The sequence below is a fragment of the Ziziphus jujuba genome, chromosome 4, assembly GCF_031755915.1.
Source record: "Ziziphus jujuba cultivar Dongzao chromosome 4, ASM3175591v1".
Taxonomy (NCBI): domain Eukaryota; kingdom Viridiplantae; phylum Streptophyta; class Magnoliopsida; order Rosales; family Rhamnaceae; genus Ziziphus; species Ziziphus jujuba.
In genome coordinates, this window is record NC_083382.1 from 10871526 (window position 1) to 10886589 (window position 15064).

Below are 15064 nucleotides of genomic sequence, written 5' to 3' on the forward strand. Positions count from 1 at the left end.
CTATGGTAATAATCGCCCATAACACATAACAATACTCATTTATTTATTTATTTGCTTTTGATTTGGCATGATACAAAGGTATAAATATTATATAATAATAATAATAATTAATAAACAAGTTTCCAAATACATTCACAAAAAAATCCCAAAAACAATAAAAAAAAATTTAAAAAGTGGATTTATCACCATGAAGGCAGTTCCCGCCAAAAAAAAAAAAAAAAAAAAGAAAAGAAAAGAAAAGAAGAAGAAAACGTGATGACGCAAAAAGAGAGAACGGTGCTGTTCCTGTCGAGATTTGCTTTCGCTGGAGTATCACGCTTCATGACTTTCCAATCGCCACGTGTCCACGCGATCCGTGATCTGTAGCCACGTAAACCCCACTTCTCAAAGGTCTCACTCGCAGTGACACTGTCCCGCATTTTGTAAAGCCAAAAACAAAATGATTCAGGGAAAGAGGCCAAAACAGGTCTCTATTTCTCGCTTTCTCTCCCATGTACTGCCTAAAACCCAGCAAGTTTAATTCCATTTTTAACCTGGACTTGTTCCCAAAATTACCTATCTGACTGAGTGTCGTCAGTCATGGAGGTTCCCATGGGATTTGCGGCCAAGCTATGGAGCTTCATCGCCTTCTTGCCCTTCTTTTCACTGCTCCTTACCCTTGGCCTACTCAAAGGTACCGTACCCACATGTGCTTCTTTTCTTTGCATGGTTTTTCTAAAGCTCCTCTGCTCTTCAATATTTCTCATTTTGCAAAGCATATATTATGATTTCAAACAAAAACCCAATTTAGTATTACTAAGTTGGCGATGAAACCCATTTGGGTTTTTTGGTTTTTGTTAGATTGAATTAATGGAAACTAGTCTCTTATTATACAAATAATGTTAATGGTTATGGTTTTAGGATGTATATATATAGATGGTATGTATTTCATACATATGGAGTCAAAAGGGAATTGATGGGCTTTTCATATTTCTGAATATATAGTGATTATATATATGTGACTGTTGTAAACAGCTGCCCTAATCGGACCAGTTGCAGTAGGAATCACTTTGGTTGGGAATTCAGCTGTCATAATTGGGCTTTGGCCTGCACATTGTATTTGGACTTATTACTGTATGGCAAGGTATGGCATTTCAATTTTTCTGGTGTTCATTTAGTCTAGGATTTTGTTTATATTATCATCTTTGTCCAGCTCTGATGTCCACCCTGTAATCTCAGAAGCAAGAAGCTTGGACTGGTTCTGAAGATTCTGGTACTGTTATCACTGCCACTGCCTCTCGTCCTTTGGCCGCTTCTTGGAATTGTTGGTAGCCTTTTGGGTGGAGTGGGATATGGCATTTTTACTCCTCTTATTGCAACATTTGAGTCTTCTGGAGAAAATTTCAGTGACAAATTCTACCACTGTTTTGCAGTATGCTTCTTTCTGTCCTTTACTTTGTTTGCAAGTTAGTGTTTTTCTGTATAAATTTATCTTTTCCTGCATTTAGTTGTAGCATTAAACTCCTCTGTTTTGTAAAGTTGTATTTTATAGAAAGAAATGTGACATTGGTTATTCCTAGTTGTGGTCAATCTTGGACATGTTTCTTTCTTCCAACTTTCCAAACTTAAGTTAGGTTTCACTCTTTGTTCTATTTTCTCTGAGCTTATTCAACTCAATTAGACCATGTTTTTTTTTTCTAATACTTGCGTTGGAAGAACCTCTTTTTGCATAATTCTCATAAGAACAGCTGCAGAAACATTACGTATGCCATAAAGCATTTCTAGAAGAACAGTCTTATCAGACTATCCTTGTGCTGTTTTCATGTTCTTTCCATCATTAACTAGTTAACGTAGTTAAAGCAAAACAGAGATAATATATAAAGAGATATACGTAGAGACCTGCATTTGTGCAAGAAAAGTAATAAGGAACTTAGAAAATTTCTTGATGTATTTATACTTGATACAGTGCTACTGACATCATCTATGGTTGTAATGGATATTCTGACAATTTCTTTAGATGTATATATATATATATGTGGAGATTATCCTTTAAAACAAGGTTCAATTTGGAATTTTACGTGGAGCATGAGTCTCCAATCTGATTAGTAAACTTCATATCTTTGAGAACTTGAATTTTCTTCACTAGCTTTCTCGTAAAAGAGTAATTAAATGTTTATGATATGAACATACTTGTTATGATCGTCAATATCATTTTCAGCACTCTTGATAAGTTAATTTCTTCTGTTATCTATGCCTTTATAAGTGGTGATGTGGTAGACAGTAATTAAGTCACCCCAAATAATTTGGTTTTCTTAATTTCTGAATTATCAGGATGGTTGTTGGTCCACTATCAAAGGAAGCCTCACGGTGGTGCAAGATTTTACAGATTTTTGCTTTCACTCGTACTTTTCCTACATGGATGATCTAATTGAGAAGATACCTGCAGATGCAAAGCCCATGGACATAAAGTATGAAACCTTTGTTTTGATATTTTGTTTCTTATGAGCGTCTAATTTGGAATTGTCCTTCTTGTCCTTACTAGGTTAGCAAGATTGCCGAGCTGTTTGTTGGCGTGCCTGGTTGGTGTTCCAGTGGATGTCCTTTTCATTACAGCAGTTTCCTTGTGGAAAAGCCCATACATGCTGTTCAAAGGTTGGAAGAGGCTTTTAGAAGACTTAATTGGCAGGGAAGGTCCATTCTTGGAGACTGTATGCGTTCCATTTGCTGGTCTTGCCATCATGTTATGGCCTTTAGCTGTCATTGGAGCTGTTATAGGTGCTGTTATCTCCAGCTTCTTCTTGGGACTATACAGTGGCATTGTTGTTCACCAGGTCTGCCAGAAGTTGCCTTTCTCATCATTTATTGAGTTTGGGTTTTAAGTTTGAAAGGTATTTGAAATGTAGATAGTTCCTTTTTGGTGTTGGCTTGAAGTTTTATTTAGAGACGCATTAAAATTTTCAGGAAGACTCACTGCTTATGGGACTTTCCTACATTATTGCGGTGATTTCGATGTTTGATGAATATGTAAACGATTTACTCTACTTGAGAGAGGGATCCTGCCTGCCAAGGTACGTCATGGGACTCTTTTATCATATTTTTCCTTATATCATAACAGTTTAATGGGTGAAAATTGAATGTTTTATTGACAGAAAGAAATAGAGGATTTTGAAAATATATCCCATATTTTTATTCATGACAAAGTAAATGTTTATGTGTGTCTCCATTGGTTTTGATATGATATATCCTTGCGACAGCCAGGCCCATTTACCGTAGAAAAATGATCTCCAGCCTTATCACTAAAATGCTAGACAACAACGATTTGAAGAATAAGAGACAAGCTTCACACATTTCAAAACTTGTCTCACAACAGTCAGGAACCTTGAAATGGGCAGTCCAGCAGTATAAACCAATGCAGGTAAGGATCAAGCAATATACCATGCTTCAACATTCAATGTATGTGCGCATGTATACAATTATATTGGATTTAATTTCAGGTATGGGACTGGCTATTTAAATCCTGCAAGGTAAATGGCAGGATACTCATCCATAATGGGATGATAGATCTCAAAGACATTGAAGAATGCATTCTGAAGGGTGATTGTAAGAAGTTGGGCATTAAACTGCCTGCTTGGTCGATATTACAATGTCTGCTTGCATCAGCAAAGTCCAACTCATCTGGATTGGTGATATGTCTGTATCTTACTCGAACATATGTTGTTAACTTCGTATGAATTTCTCTGTTTACCAATCATGACTGTTCGTATTTGAATCCAAAAGCTGATGATGTGGAACTGACAAGGACAAATGCGCCAAGGGATAAAGTTTTTGAGTGGTTCATTGGGCCCTTATTGATCATGAAAGAGCAATTAAAGGCATTTCAATTGGACGAGAAGGAAGAGATCTGTCTCATAGAACTGTTTATGAAATGTAAAAATGATAATCCTGAGGAGTGGGATAGCACTGAATTTTCGTCTAGTGATAACGTAAGAAGGGCTCAGTTGCAGGCTATAATTAGAAGGTATATTTATCTATGTATGAAATTTTTAACTTGTGTTGTTTATTCTTGACTAGACACCATTATCTGCCTCCTTGATCCTCTAGGCATACTAAATCATTCAGTTTCCTGTCAGATTGCAGGGTCTTGTGGCTTCCCTATCTCGTATACCAACCTTCAGACGTCGGTTTAAGAATTTATTGAAGTTATTATATGTAGAAGCAGTTGAGGCAAAAGCTTCAGACAATCATGTAGGTGAAATCTTTGCAGCGAAAAATGGTGGCAGGAATTCCGTTCAAAATGATGATAGAGGAGTTAGAGAGGAGACTGTGAACAAAGCGGAATACAGTACAATTGACATGGAAAATGGAGTATGACAAGCTTTTTGTAAAAGTTACACTTTCATGGTAATTACGATATGGAATAGTGGGGATGTTTGTATATGTTTACATTGTATAAAAAGATTGCAAGTTGGGGTTTAGAAAAGAACCTTCAAACATAGTTTGAAGATTTTGATGTGTAATCCGACTTATTTACCAATGAAAAACATTTGCTGTGATTGAATCTGGGCCAACTTGGTAATCCGACGTATATGCATGTTTTTATCTGTCTCATCAAACACAACCTTTGTTTACCCCCCAAACCAAAAAAAAAAAATGCAATTGCCATAATTTTTTTTTCCCCTGCTCTTTACTTTGCTACACAAACATCAAACATCCCAAATTTATGTCTCATTGAGAAATTTCAAGGTGGTTTTTTCAGGTAATACGAAGCTTTTTTGCAATTATTTTTGTGACCAAAGATTTTTTGTTTGTTCAAACAAGTTACATAGCAAATGTCTCTGGAGACAATATAAAACAAATTCATTGAAACTCAAAATATGCAATGTTGTTTTATTGCATATAAAAAATTGTATTTGTCCCTTTTTCTCTTCTCCACCTTTTGGTTACCAAGAACAAGGTTTGCAGGACAAGGGGGGAAAAAAAAAAAATATATATATATATATATATATATTACAACAAAAAACAATGGCTTTTACTCTTTCTAAGAGATCTCATTCTCTAAACCAGCCATCACCTGTAGCAGAGAAAATTTCCAGTGGATGAATCTCATCAAAACAAATAATAATAATAATAATAATAATAATAATAAACAAATAAAAAATAAAACCATCAGTAAATCAAGATGAATTCAATTTGGTCATGGATAATAATATAACTACATATAACTACATTTAATATTACTATGATTAAAAGTACAAAAAAGGTATTTTCAACGTATTAAAGTACGGCAACTTAAACATAACCCAAAAAAAAAAAAAAAAAAAAAGTTAAAAACCAAACTTTCTTGGTTTGATTGTAGAAATAAACAAGTAAAAAGATCCAGAATTCAAGAAGAAGGCGAAGCAGATGATCGGAGAAGTAGAGATTTCTTGGAAGAAATCCACTTGCCAAAGCGCCAATCAAGATGAAACCTCAAATGAGAAACAGGGTAAGCAATCTCATCCCCTGTGGTTTCGAAGTAGACATAGTAGTCGGACCCTTGTTTGGCAGTAATCTTTCCGACCCACCAACCGTCGTTGGCGAAAGCATCCACCTTGTCAAGGTATGCGAAAGCGGCGGCGGACACGATCTCCGGCGGCACCGGCCTGACCTCGTGCTTGAACACCGTCTCGACCAACGGTCTAGATTCATCGTTCTCCAACAGATCTTTGTACTTCACGATGTACATGCCGTTATCGAGACGGGAGACGATGGTAGCTGCGTAGTATGAACCAAGAAACCCATCCTCTTTGCTGCAGACTTCGACCTCTTCTCCTCTGGTAAACGCCATTGACGATGAGTTTTCTTGCGAATGCAAAAGAAACAGAGTGAGTGGAACAGAAGAGAGAGATGGCCTTTGAGAGTTTGAGAGATTTCAGAGATGGAAAAACCCTCAAAACAAAAAAAAAATTATCAAAACTTGGAGACTAAGAAATTATTTTGATAAAAGTTGGATTTGGTTTAGGCTTTGGAAAAGAATGGGAAAAAGCTGGCTGGGGTTCACATATTTATAGCCGTTGAGAGTTTGACTTGAATGGAAGATCCTTTCCTTTTCCAAATTGGAATTGAAATTGGAAATCATAGATTTTTTGTTTTTTTTTTTCAGGGGTGAAATCGTAATGTAGAATCACAGCACAGCTCATTCCCACTTCTGGTAAAGTTTATCTTCCTTTTTTTTTTTGGGGTTTTATTTAACTTTTTGCATAAAATTACAAAATTATCCCTTTATATTTTTTTTTTTTAAAAAAATTTTAGTTATTGTATACATATCAAATTGACCCTCTTTAATTTGTTTTTGTTAAAACTTGACAACTAACTAATATTTAAATTAGTAACTTATAGAAACAGTATGTATAAATTACAATTTACTTTTATTTAGTATTATTATTATTATTATTATTATTATTTGTCAAGATTACCAGCTCAAAGATAGCACACAAAATATTATTTCTCTTTTTTCTTTTATCATTTTGCTCAAGAAACAATTATGATTTATATATATATATATATATATATATATAGTTTTGTATATTAAGTAATTTTATGAACAAAGTAATTTAACATTATGCTAAAATTTAGGAGAGACATTTCTTCTAGAAAATGTAGAGGGAAATTGAAATATACATAACGTTTTGGGAATAATTTGGAGAAGAGTTGAGCACATTGGTAAGCTGAGCACATTGGCTAGTTGAGCACATTGGTAAGCTGAGCACATTGGCTAGTTGAGCACATTGGCTAGTTGAGCACATTGATAAGCAGAGCACACTGGCATGTTGAGCACATTGGCTAGCTGAGCACGTTGATAAGCTGAGCAAGCTGGCGAGATGATGAGCACAATGCGAAGACCAGCACACATATGATAAAGATGAGGAAAGTGGGAATGTTGAGAACGTGGAAGGTTTCTACAGGCTGAGTGGATGCAAGAGAATTTTTAAGGACATGATTGAAAGTAGGTTCATTTACAACAAATGAAAATAGACAGTTATACTTTGTAATTTTATTTTTTTTTTCTTCATTTTACTTTCATAAATGAAGAAAGTAATTCATTTAAAAAAAAAAAAAACTTTACAAAGGAAATTTAAAATTGGGGGGCACCTTTTTTTTTTTTTTTTTTTTTTGACACAAAAATTTGGAACAAACCTAAAGGGGAACTTTTGTAATGGACCATCATTTAATATGTAAATAACTTCTTTTTTTTCCTTCTTTTTCACTTATTCAATAGTTAATCCTTATTTCTTTTTTTTTTCCTTCCTTCTTTTCTTTCACTTCTTTTTTTATTTATATAATTCATATATTTATTTATATAATAATCAAATATGTAGTAAAATTGAGTATTTGATGGATATATATATATATAGTGCATGGACTATATAACATGATGGGTGAAAACCGACTATACAGTGTGCTTAAAACATGGCTGGTAGCTTTGTGATGCAAGCATACAAGGAAGAGGGCAAGAAATACATGAACATGGTATGAACAGAGGAGAAGGAATATGCTTTAGTTTCTATAGTAATGGTATTAATTAATTGATTTTCGGTGGACCAATAATGACATTTTTTCATTATATTATTAATTGACTTTATTTAAATTTAATCTTCTATAAAATGAAATTCCATATAAAAAAATAAATGTATAACTATTATGTGCCAAAAAAAATAAAATATCAGCGTTGTTGCCATTTTGTCATAGGTAATGATTTTCAGTGGATCAATGATAAAATTTAGATTATTAATCGCTTTTATTTCAATTAAATTTTTTTTAAAAAAAAACTAATAATCCATATTAAGAAAAAAAAAAAAAAAGCTATTCTGTTAAATTATATTGGTACCTATTATGTTAATTATATTGTTGTATCAGCTACCCTACCAATTGAAGTAATAAATAAATAATAGTAATTATTAGTTGAATTTTTATATTAGATCTACCTAATCAATACATTAATTCTTGTTTTTTTTGTTTTTTTTTGGTATTTTTAGAAATTAAATGTTTATTTTGAAAAATAATTTTGTTTGAAAAATATAATAAGGAAAAAGACAAAAGAGAAGTTTAGACGCAGGAAAGAGGGTAAATTAGGAAAATCCGGGTCCAACGGTCACTTTGATCTGGTTAGATATCAGCTTATTTGTGCCATTAGTGATTTGCCACATCAGCTCATTTTAATTACGTCAGTTTTGACTGGTGTAGTTTTATTTGTTGGCACAGTTTTGTTTGTTAACTTCGTCGGTTTGTTAGTTCCACTTCCATCTATATATAAATATATATATATATATATAGCTGAAGTTCACGCTGAGAAATGCATCCAAAATATTTTTCTCTCACTTTCGTTTGAATTTTCTTTCCTCTTTTATTGCTTTTTCCTTCACTTTCTTGAAGTCCAAACAGTCTTGACAAAGCCTTTTCGACTCCTTTACTCTCTTTACAGAGTTTTTTTTTTTTTTTTTTTCTTTTTGTCGTTTATTAAAAATATCTGTTTAAATATTACAAATTGAAGCTCTTCTTCTTCTTCCTAGATATAGCCGCCCGTGAACTGACCTGATATTTGGCCGCAGAGAGATCAAGATGGGATTGGGAAAGCGGAAGATTATTTCGATGGAGAAAATCGAGAACGAACAGTATCGGTTGGTGAGATTCTCGAAGAGGAGAAACGGACTCTTCAAAAAAGCTCAAAAGCTCTCCTCCCTTACTGGTTGCCGGATCGCCGTTTTGGTGATTTCTGAGGCCGGTGTGCCATACACCCACGGATCTCCTTCCTTTGACGACGTCGTTCGCGACTCCCTGATATCCACCAATTCCGATTCTGAACAATCCTCCTCTGGGTCGGACAACAACAATGACGATGCGGATCATAGCAGCTTGATGAATGTGGACAACATTGATGATTGTAAGAGCATCGAGGAGATGATCGAGTTAAAGAGCCAATTAGAGGAACGATTAGAGATGGTGAATTGTAGGGTTAGGGCCACCGAATTTGAGTTCGTACGCGGTCTCTTTGCTTGATGAGTTAGGGTTGTCGCACGCAGAGATCAACTCTCGTTGACCTGTAAATGCTTTTTCGTTTGTGATTTTGATTTTTGTTTTTTTCAATTTTTAATTTAATCGAATATGTTCTTTGCATCTACGGATTCGAATTCATCCAGAAGATGACTTTAAAAAAAAATTAAAAAAATTAAAAATAAAAAAAAGTAAAAATAAATAAATAAATAAATCTTATTTTGGTCTCATTTCGGTAAATAAGAAGTCAATGGAAAAAAAAAAAAAATCAATTGAAGGTCAAATGTCATATTTGTGGGTTGTGTAGAAGACTTTGAAAAATTTTCAATCTTTTGTATTTCTTATATTTGTAATACAGAAGTTGGTATATGTACTTTGGGTAAATGGTAGCTCTTATATGTTTACATTATGCTAATGCCATTTATTTGGTAACCTGGTCTGTGATGTTTGAAGGAAAAGAAAATTGCCCTTATTTTGATATATACATTTTTTTTTTTCCCTCTCATATCATGAAACTACAATTAGATGTTACAATTAAGTCACAAAAAGCTTATTAAACAGTTAAAATATGGAATTATCATGATTTGGAGCTTTTTCACCAAGAAGTTGGGGAATAAGTTGCTTTTGTTTCTTGTAACATGTTCTGAGCTCTACTTATTTTCTTTGTATCATTACTGGGGCATTTTTGTTGTGTGGTTTGAATTTGTGCTCTGATTTTGGTTGTGCCTTGTAGCCTTCTTCATGAAATTTTTTTTTTTTTGGTTCAGTGGCATGCAGTGCATCTAGAAACTTTCCTGACACTGTGCCTAATCGTGATAAATATATATATATATATATATATATATATCTGAGAAAAACTTTAATAGAACGCACAAGGAAGAGTGGCGTCCCTCTTTGTCTAATCGTGATCATAAAAATGAACTTCAATGGAACACACAAGGAAGAGTGGCGTCCGGCTTTCAACACAACTATCATTTGCAGAGGCAGATGTCCTTTCTACTTGGTTGTGAAAAGGCTTGTGAAGCTTGAGGACAAGATCGTTTCTCTCTCAGAAAATCCATGCCAGTGGCCTTATACGAAAGAGGCACTGCTGAATGCTACAGTTTGCTGACTGGATGCCTTAAAAGCAGACCTAAGTGCTACAAGAAATGTATCAATTTGTTCTTTTTTTCACTCTTTTTCATGGATTAGCAGAGCTAATCCCTTTCTCCTGTTTATATGTGTTTTTGACTATTTAAGTAATATCAAACTAGTTTATTTGTTCATTATGCTACTGTTACGTACTTTGTTAGGTTATATGTTTTCTCTGTCTAATTAGAAAGTCTGTATGCTAAAAGCAATAAAGTAAACGATATTGTCAGCCAATAAGTGAGTCTACATTTGGCGGTCACACAACTTCTTTGAGTCTACATTATCGAGGTATTTTGAGCTCTATCTGCAAAACAACAATTTTTTTAAAAAAGGGCCTTTTTTGTTTTTCTGAGCTATGCGTATGTTCATTTTTGTTGTGTTTTTTTTTCTTGAGCAGGCTCTTCTTCATGATGCTTTAATGAGGCAAGAGGTGCCGGTTGCTTAATTAATGAAAAAAACTTGTTTTGGTTTCTTTCGGTTGAGTGAGTAGTCCGATAATTTATTCAAATATAACTAAGACACTTGAGCGACGGTTAGTAATTCAAGGAACTAGGTACAAAATCGAGACCAAGAATCCTAACAGAGCCAGGCAGAAGAGGCTTCTATTAATGACCAACTCTTGATTTGATTTTTGAGTTGTGTATTGAATGGGTTTCTAAATTAAATTTGCCATTTTTCTTAAAATTGAAGAAAAATTCTGAACTTGGAGTTGCTGTGGTTTCTACAAAGTCGCTTATGAAATTGCTTGAGAATTTAGAGGTCCAAAAAAATTAAAAATACTTGCTGTTTTTGAAACGCAGGAATAGAACCACATTAAAACAAATAAAGATTAAGTAAACAAAGTATAAAAAATAAACAAATAAATAAAAAAATAAAATAAAGAAACGAAATCATTTGGGGCTTGGATAACAGATCATTGCATTAACCTTCATAAAAGTACAAGTATTTTGAAGATAAAGTGAAGCAAATCTTATACATAAACAGAAATGAAATTCTCTTGGTTTATGTGCACAAAAGAAAATCATCCACGAAAAGATCAAGAATCAAGGCAATCGGATCGGAGATAGTTTTTTTGGAAGAAAACCACTTTCCATTAGTTTTTTGGAAGAAACCCACGTTCCATTTAGCCAATCAACTTGTAATCTGAGTCAAGAAAGAGGGTAAGCAATCTCATCCCCGGTGGTTTCAAAGTAGACATAGTAGTTTGAGCCGTGCTTGCCGGTAATCTTTCCCACCCACCAACTGTCGTTGTCAAAGGCATCAACCTCGTCAAGGTATGCGAGATCAGTGATCATGATGATCTCTGGTGGGACCGGCCTGACCTCGTCCTTGAGCACCTTCTCAATCAACGGCCCAGATTCATCGTTCACCAAGTGATCTTTGTACCGCACAACGTAGGTGTTGTTTTCGAGAGGACAGACCACTGTAGCAGCGTAGTATGATACCACAAAACCTTTCTCTTTCCTGCAGACTTCGACCTGGTATCCTCTGCGAAACGAGACCATGATTCTTGAATAGAATCCCCTTGAAGCCAATTATCTTCCCCCCCAAAAAAAAAAAAAGCTTGTCTACCATTGCCAATCCTCCAAGACAAAGCCCTTAGCAAAAAAAAAGACCCTTCTTAATGCCTATCCATTGATAAGAACTTAAGGCACCAGCATAAGCAAAATTCTTAGTCACAGGATTAAATTTTTGTTTATCCTGGTAGGTCGATATTACAATTAATGCCTGCTTGCATCTGCAAAAGTCCAACTCATCTGTATTGGTGATCTGTGTGTATCTTACTAGAACTTAATGTTCTTAACTTTGCATGGAAATTTGTGTCTATTTTCCAATCATTGATTATTCTTATGTGGAAATTTATGTCTGAATTTTCATCCAGTGATAAAGTCAGAAGGGAACAGTTGCAAGCTATAATTAGATGGCATGTTTATTTATGTTTGTTTAAATATGAAGTTTCTAACTTGTGTCATTGGCTGTTATTGTCTATACAAACTATTATCTGCCTTCTTGATCCTCTAGGCATACTAAATCATTCAGTTTTCTGTCACACTGCAGCGGCTTGTGGCTTCCCTATCTCGCATACCAACCTTTAGACCTCACTTAAAGAATTTAGTGAAGCTACTCAATCTAGAAGCAGTTCTGGCAAAGCTTCAGACAATCTTGTAAGCGAAATCTTTTTAGCATCGAAAAATGGTGGCAGGAATTCCGTTCAAAATGATGATAGAGAAATTAGAGACGAAATTATGAAACAACGCAGAGTACAGGAAAATGTAGTATGACAAGTTTTCTGTAAAAATACAGTTTCATTGTAATATGGCATAGAATTGTGGTGATGTTGTATATGTCACGTTGTATAAAACAATTGCAAATTGGGGTTTAGAAAAGACCCTTCAAAACATCGTTATAAGATTTTAATGTGTAATCTGAGTTATTTGCCAATGAAAAACATTTATTGTGATTGAATCTGGACCAACTTGGTATACATAGTTTAGCCATGTTTGTACAATCTGGTTTTATGAAAACAGATCAATATAATATCAGGGTTGATATTACTTTCTGGTTTATTTATTGGTTATGGCAAGGTCTAGTGATTAGCCTTAAGCTCACAAGCCATAAGATATTTTTGGCCATTCATCTCTGCTTCTGATTTAACTTTTTTTATTTTATTTTTTATAAAGTAACAAAAAACCTTCATATGCTGAAAAAAGCTGTTTTTGTTATCTTTCAGTCGTACTTGTCAAATCTGATAATCTTTTTTTTTTTTTCTTTTCTGGGGCAGTTTTATTCTATTTTCTTTTTTATTTTTGATATAATTTAAAATTGATATGTGTATACATTATAATATAAAATTACTTGAAGGAAAGCATATTATATAATTTGCAATACAAATAATAGAGTTTGTTTCAAATTATGTATATTTAGGCAAGTTTCATTTTATTTTTAAACTTTATATATAATATAGCACCTGGAGCTGGTAATCTGTTTAAATGGATAGATGACAAATGGAAACGTGGAAAGCTTCTTGAAGGCCGTTTGATCAATTAAGATTAACCAAATTAAATCAGTTAAATTAAGCTGTATATATTTAAACATTATCAAAGTAGATTTTTCTTTGGTTACCTTCTGTTTCGGAAGCACTAAATTTATAGCCTCTGAATAGAGATTTTTCCTCTTTCATTAACAAACTCTACTAATCTCTCTTAACCTTCTCATATGCATGTTTTTTAATCTTTCACATCAAAAACAAACCTTTCTTTTGAAAATATACCAAATGCCACAATTTTCTTCCCTGCTAATTGTTACTTTGCAACACAAACATCAAATTTTCATGGTGGCTGACGAATTTCGGGCCGGAGTTTTTCATTCTCAATAATTGTTCTCTCCATATTTTCTTCACAGAAAAAAAAAAAAAAAAAGTACCAAAAATTTTTAGTCTTATTGAAAATTTTCAAGGGGTCTTTTTCAGGTAATATGAAGCCTTTTTTGCGATTTTTCTTTTTTTGATCAAAGAATTTTGTTTGTTCAAACTAGTTATATAGCAAATGGAGATAGTGTAAAAAAACTCAGAATTTGCAATATTGTTTTATTGCATAAAAAAAAAAAAAAAAATACTTGTCCCCTCTCTCTCTTTCCCTTCCTTTTGGTTACCAAGAAAGAGGTTTCCAGGAAAAGAAAAAAATATATTTGTTACAACAAAAAACAATGGCTTTTACTCGTGCTATGAGATCTCATTCTCTAAACCAGCCATCACCTGTAGCAGAGAAAATTTCAGGGGATCCAATCACATCGAAAACAGCTCAGAGCACCGTAACATGCGTTTACACCGTTAGTATCGCCGGATTCTTTCGAAAGGTGACGGTCTTATGGTGTAAGAACCTCATGAATCATTCTCTAAGTATCTCCTTCCATAGCTTAGAAGGTGAGTTCCATAACTCATGCAAGATTGATCTTAAACCATGGCATTTCTGGAGCAAAAAAGGGTATAAATCCATTGAAGTTGACGGAAACCATGTAGAAGTTTTCTGGGATGTTCGTTCTGCTAAATTTTCGAATTGTCCCGAACCATGTTCCGATTTCTACGTAGCTCTTGTTTGTGATGAAGAGGTTGTTCTTTTGTTGGGAGATTACAAGAAAAAAGCTTACAAAAGAACAAAATCAAGACCGGCTCTTGTGGACCCTATTCTGTTCTACAAAAAAGAAAACGTGTTCGCCAAGAAATGTTTTTCAACCAGAGCTAGATTCGATTTAGAAAGGAGAAAAGAGCATGACATTGTTGTTGAAAGCTCAACTTCGGGGCCTAAAGATCCCGAAATGTGGATCAGCGTAGATGGTCTTGTTCTAATTCATATCAAGAATCTTCAATGGAAGTTCAGAGGGAATCAAACTGTGATGGTGAATAAGCAACCCGTTCAAGTTTTCTGGGATGTTCATGATTGGCTTTTTAGTACTCCGGGGACTGGACACGGTTTCTTTATATTCAAACCGGGGTCGCCGGAGGGGGAGAGCGATAAGGAAGGAAGTGGAAATGGCGGTATGGATAGTGATACAGGAAGTGCTTATTATTCAACCAGAAGCAACTCTAATGGTACTTCTCAGGATTTCTGTCTTTTTCTTCATTGTTGGAAGCTTGAGTGAAAAAGAGAAATATATATATATATATATATATTGAAGGCTTTTTTGTACGAATGAATGAATGCAATTCAATGCATGTAAGGCCTATGAAAATTGTAAAGATTAATTGTAAGTAAATTTGTTGTATTAAGTATTCATCACGTTTATGATCCATATTTCAAACTAGTATAGTCATGGTTTACTTTTTATGTATTGTTATGAAAAATTAATGTGTTTCAATTAATTGCATTTCTATGTTGTATCTAATTGTTAGATTTTGTATAGTCATTCTAGACTTTCTAGTGTAAGT

General features: G+C 34.0%; 5 protein-coding genes across 6 annotated transcripts; 3 read left to right on the plus strand and 2 right to left on the minus strand.

Moving 5' to 3' along the window:
* Positions 1-412: 412 nt before the first annotated feature.
* Positions 413-4547, plus strand: LOC107416807 (uncharacterized membrane protein At3g27390). 2 transcript variants are annotated; one of them, XM_048472686.2, is made up of 10 exons: positions 413-673; positions 1015-1123; positions 1219-1411; positions 2311-2447; positions 2522-2810; positions 2941-3047; positions 3238-3394; positions 3474-3669; positions 3757-3997; positions 4117-4312. In XM_048472686.2, exons 1-10 carry the CDS (start codon positions 580-582, stop codon positions 4175-4177), a joined length of 1584 nt encoding a protein of 527 aa, XP_048328643.2. In that variant the 5' UTR covers positions 413-579; the 3' UTR covers positions 4178-4312. The 2 variants fall into 2 exon arrangements, with proteins under 2 accessions (XP_048328643.2, XP_015880828.3); XM_016025342.4 differs by having other exon boundaries at positions 415-673; positions 4110-4547.
* Positions 4548-5137: 590 nt separating this feature from the next.
* LOC107416817 (protein AGENET DOMAIN (AGD)-CONTAINING P1) lies at positions 5138-5992 on the minus strand. The gene has a single exon (XM_016025354.4). The coding sequence runs from the start codon at positions 5804-5806 to the stop codon at positions 5363-5365; it is 444 nt and encodes a 147-aa protein (XP_015880840.2). The 5' UTR covers positions 5807-5992; the 3' UTR covers positions 5138-5362.
* A 2303-nt stretch (positions 5993-8295) lies between these two features.
* LOC107407822 (pheromone receptor transcription factor) lies at positions 8296-10274 on the plus strand. Its single transcript, XM_016015134.4, has 2 exons — positions 8296-9058; positions 9777-10274. The coding sequence occupies exon 1, from the start codon at positions 8578-8580 to the stop codon at positions 9013-9015; it is 438 nt and encodes a 145-aa protein (XP_015870620.2). The 5' UTR covers positions 8296-8577; the 3' UTR covers positions 9016-9058; positions 9777-10274.
* Positions 10275-11288: 1014 nt separating this feature from the next.
* LOC107407821 (protein AGENET DOMAIN (AGD)-CONTAINING P1) lies at positions 11289-11645 on the minus strand. Its single transcript, XM_016015133.3, has one exon. It carries the CDS (start codon positions 11643-11645, stop codon positions 11289-11291), a length of 357 nt encoding a protein of 118 aa, XP_015870619.3.
* Positions 11646-13347: 1702 nt separating this feature from the next.
* LOC125422165 (uncharacterized) lies at positions 13348-14897 on the plus strand. Its single transcript, XM_048472634.2, has one exon. It carries the CDS (start codon positions 13846-13848, stop codon positions 14776-14778), a length of 933 nt encoding a protein of 310 aa, XP_048328591.1. The 5' UTR covers positions 13348-13845; the 3' UTR covers positions 14779-14897.
* The last annotated feature ends 167 nt before the right edge of the window (positions 14898-15064 follow it).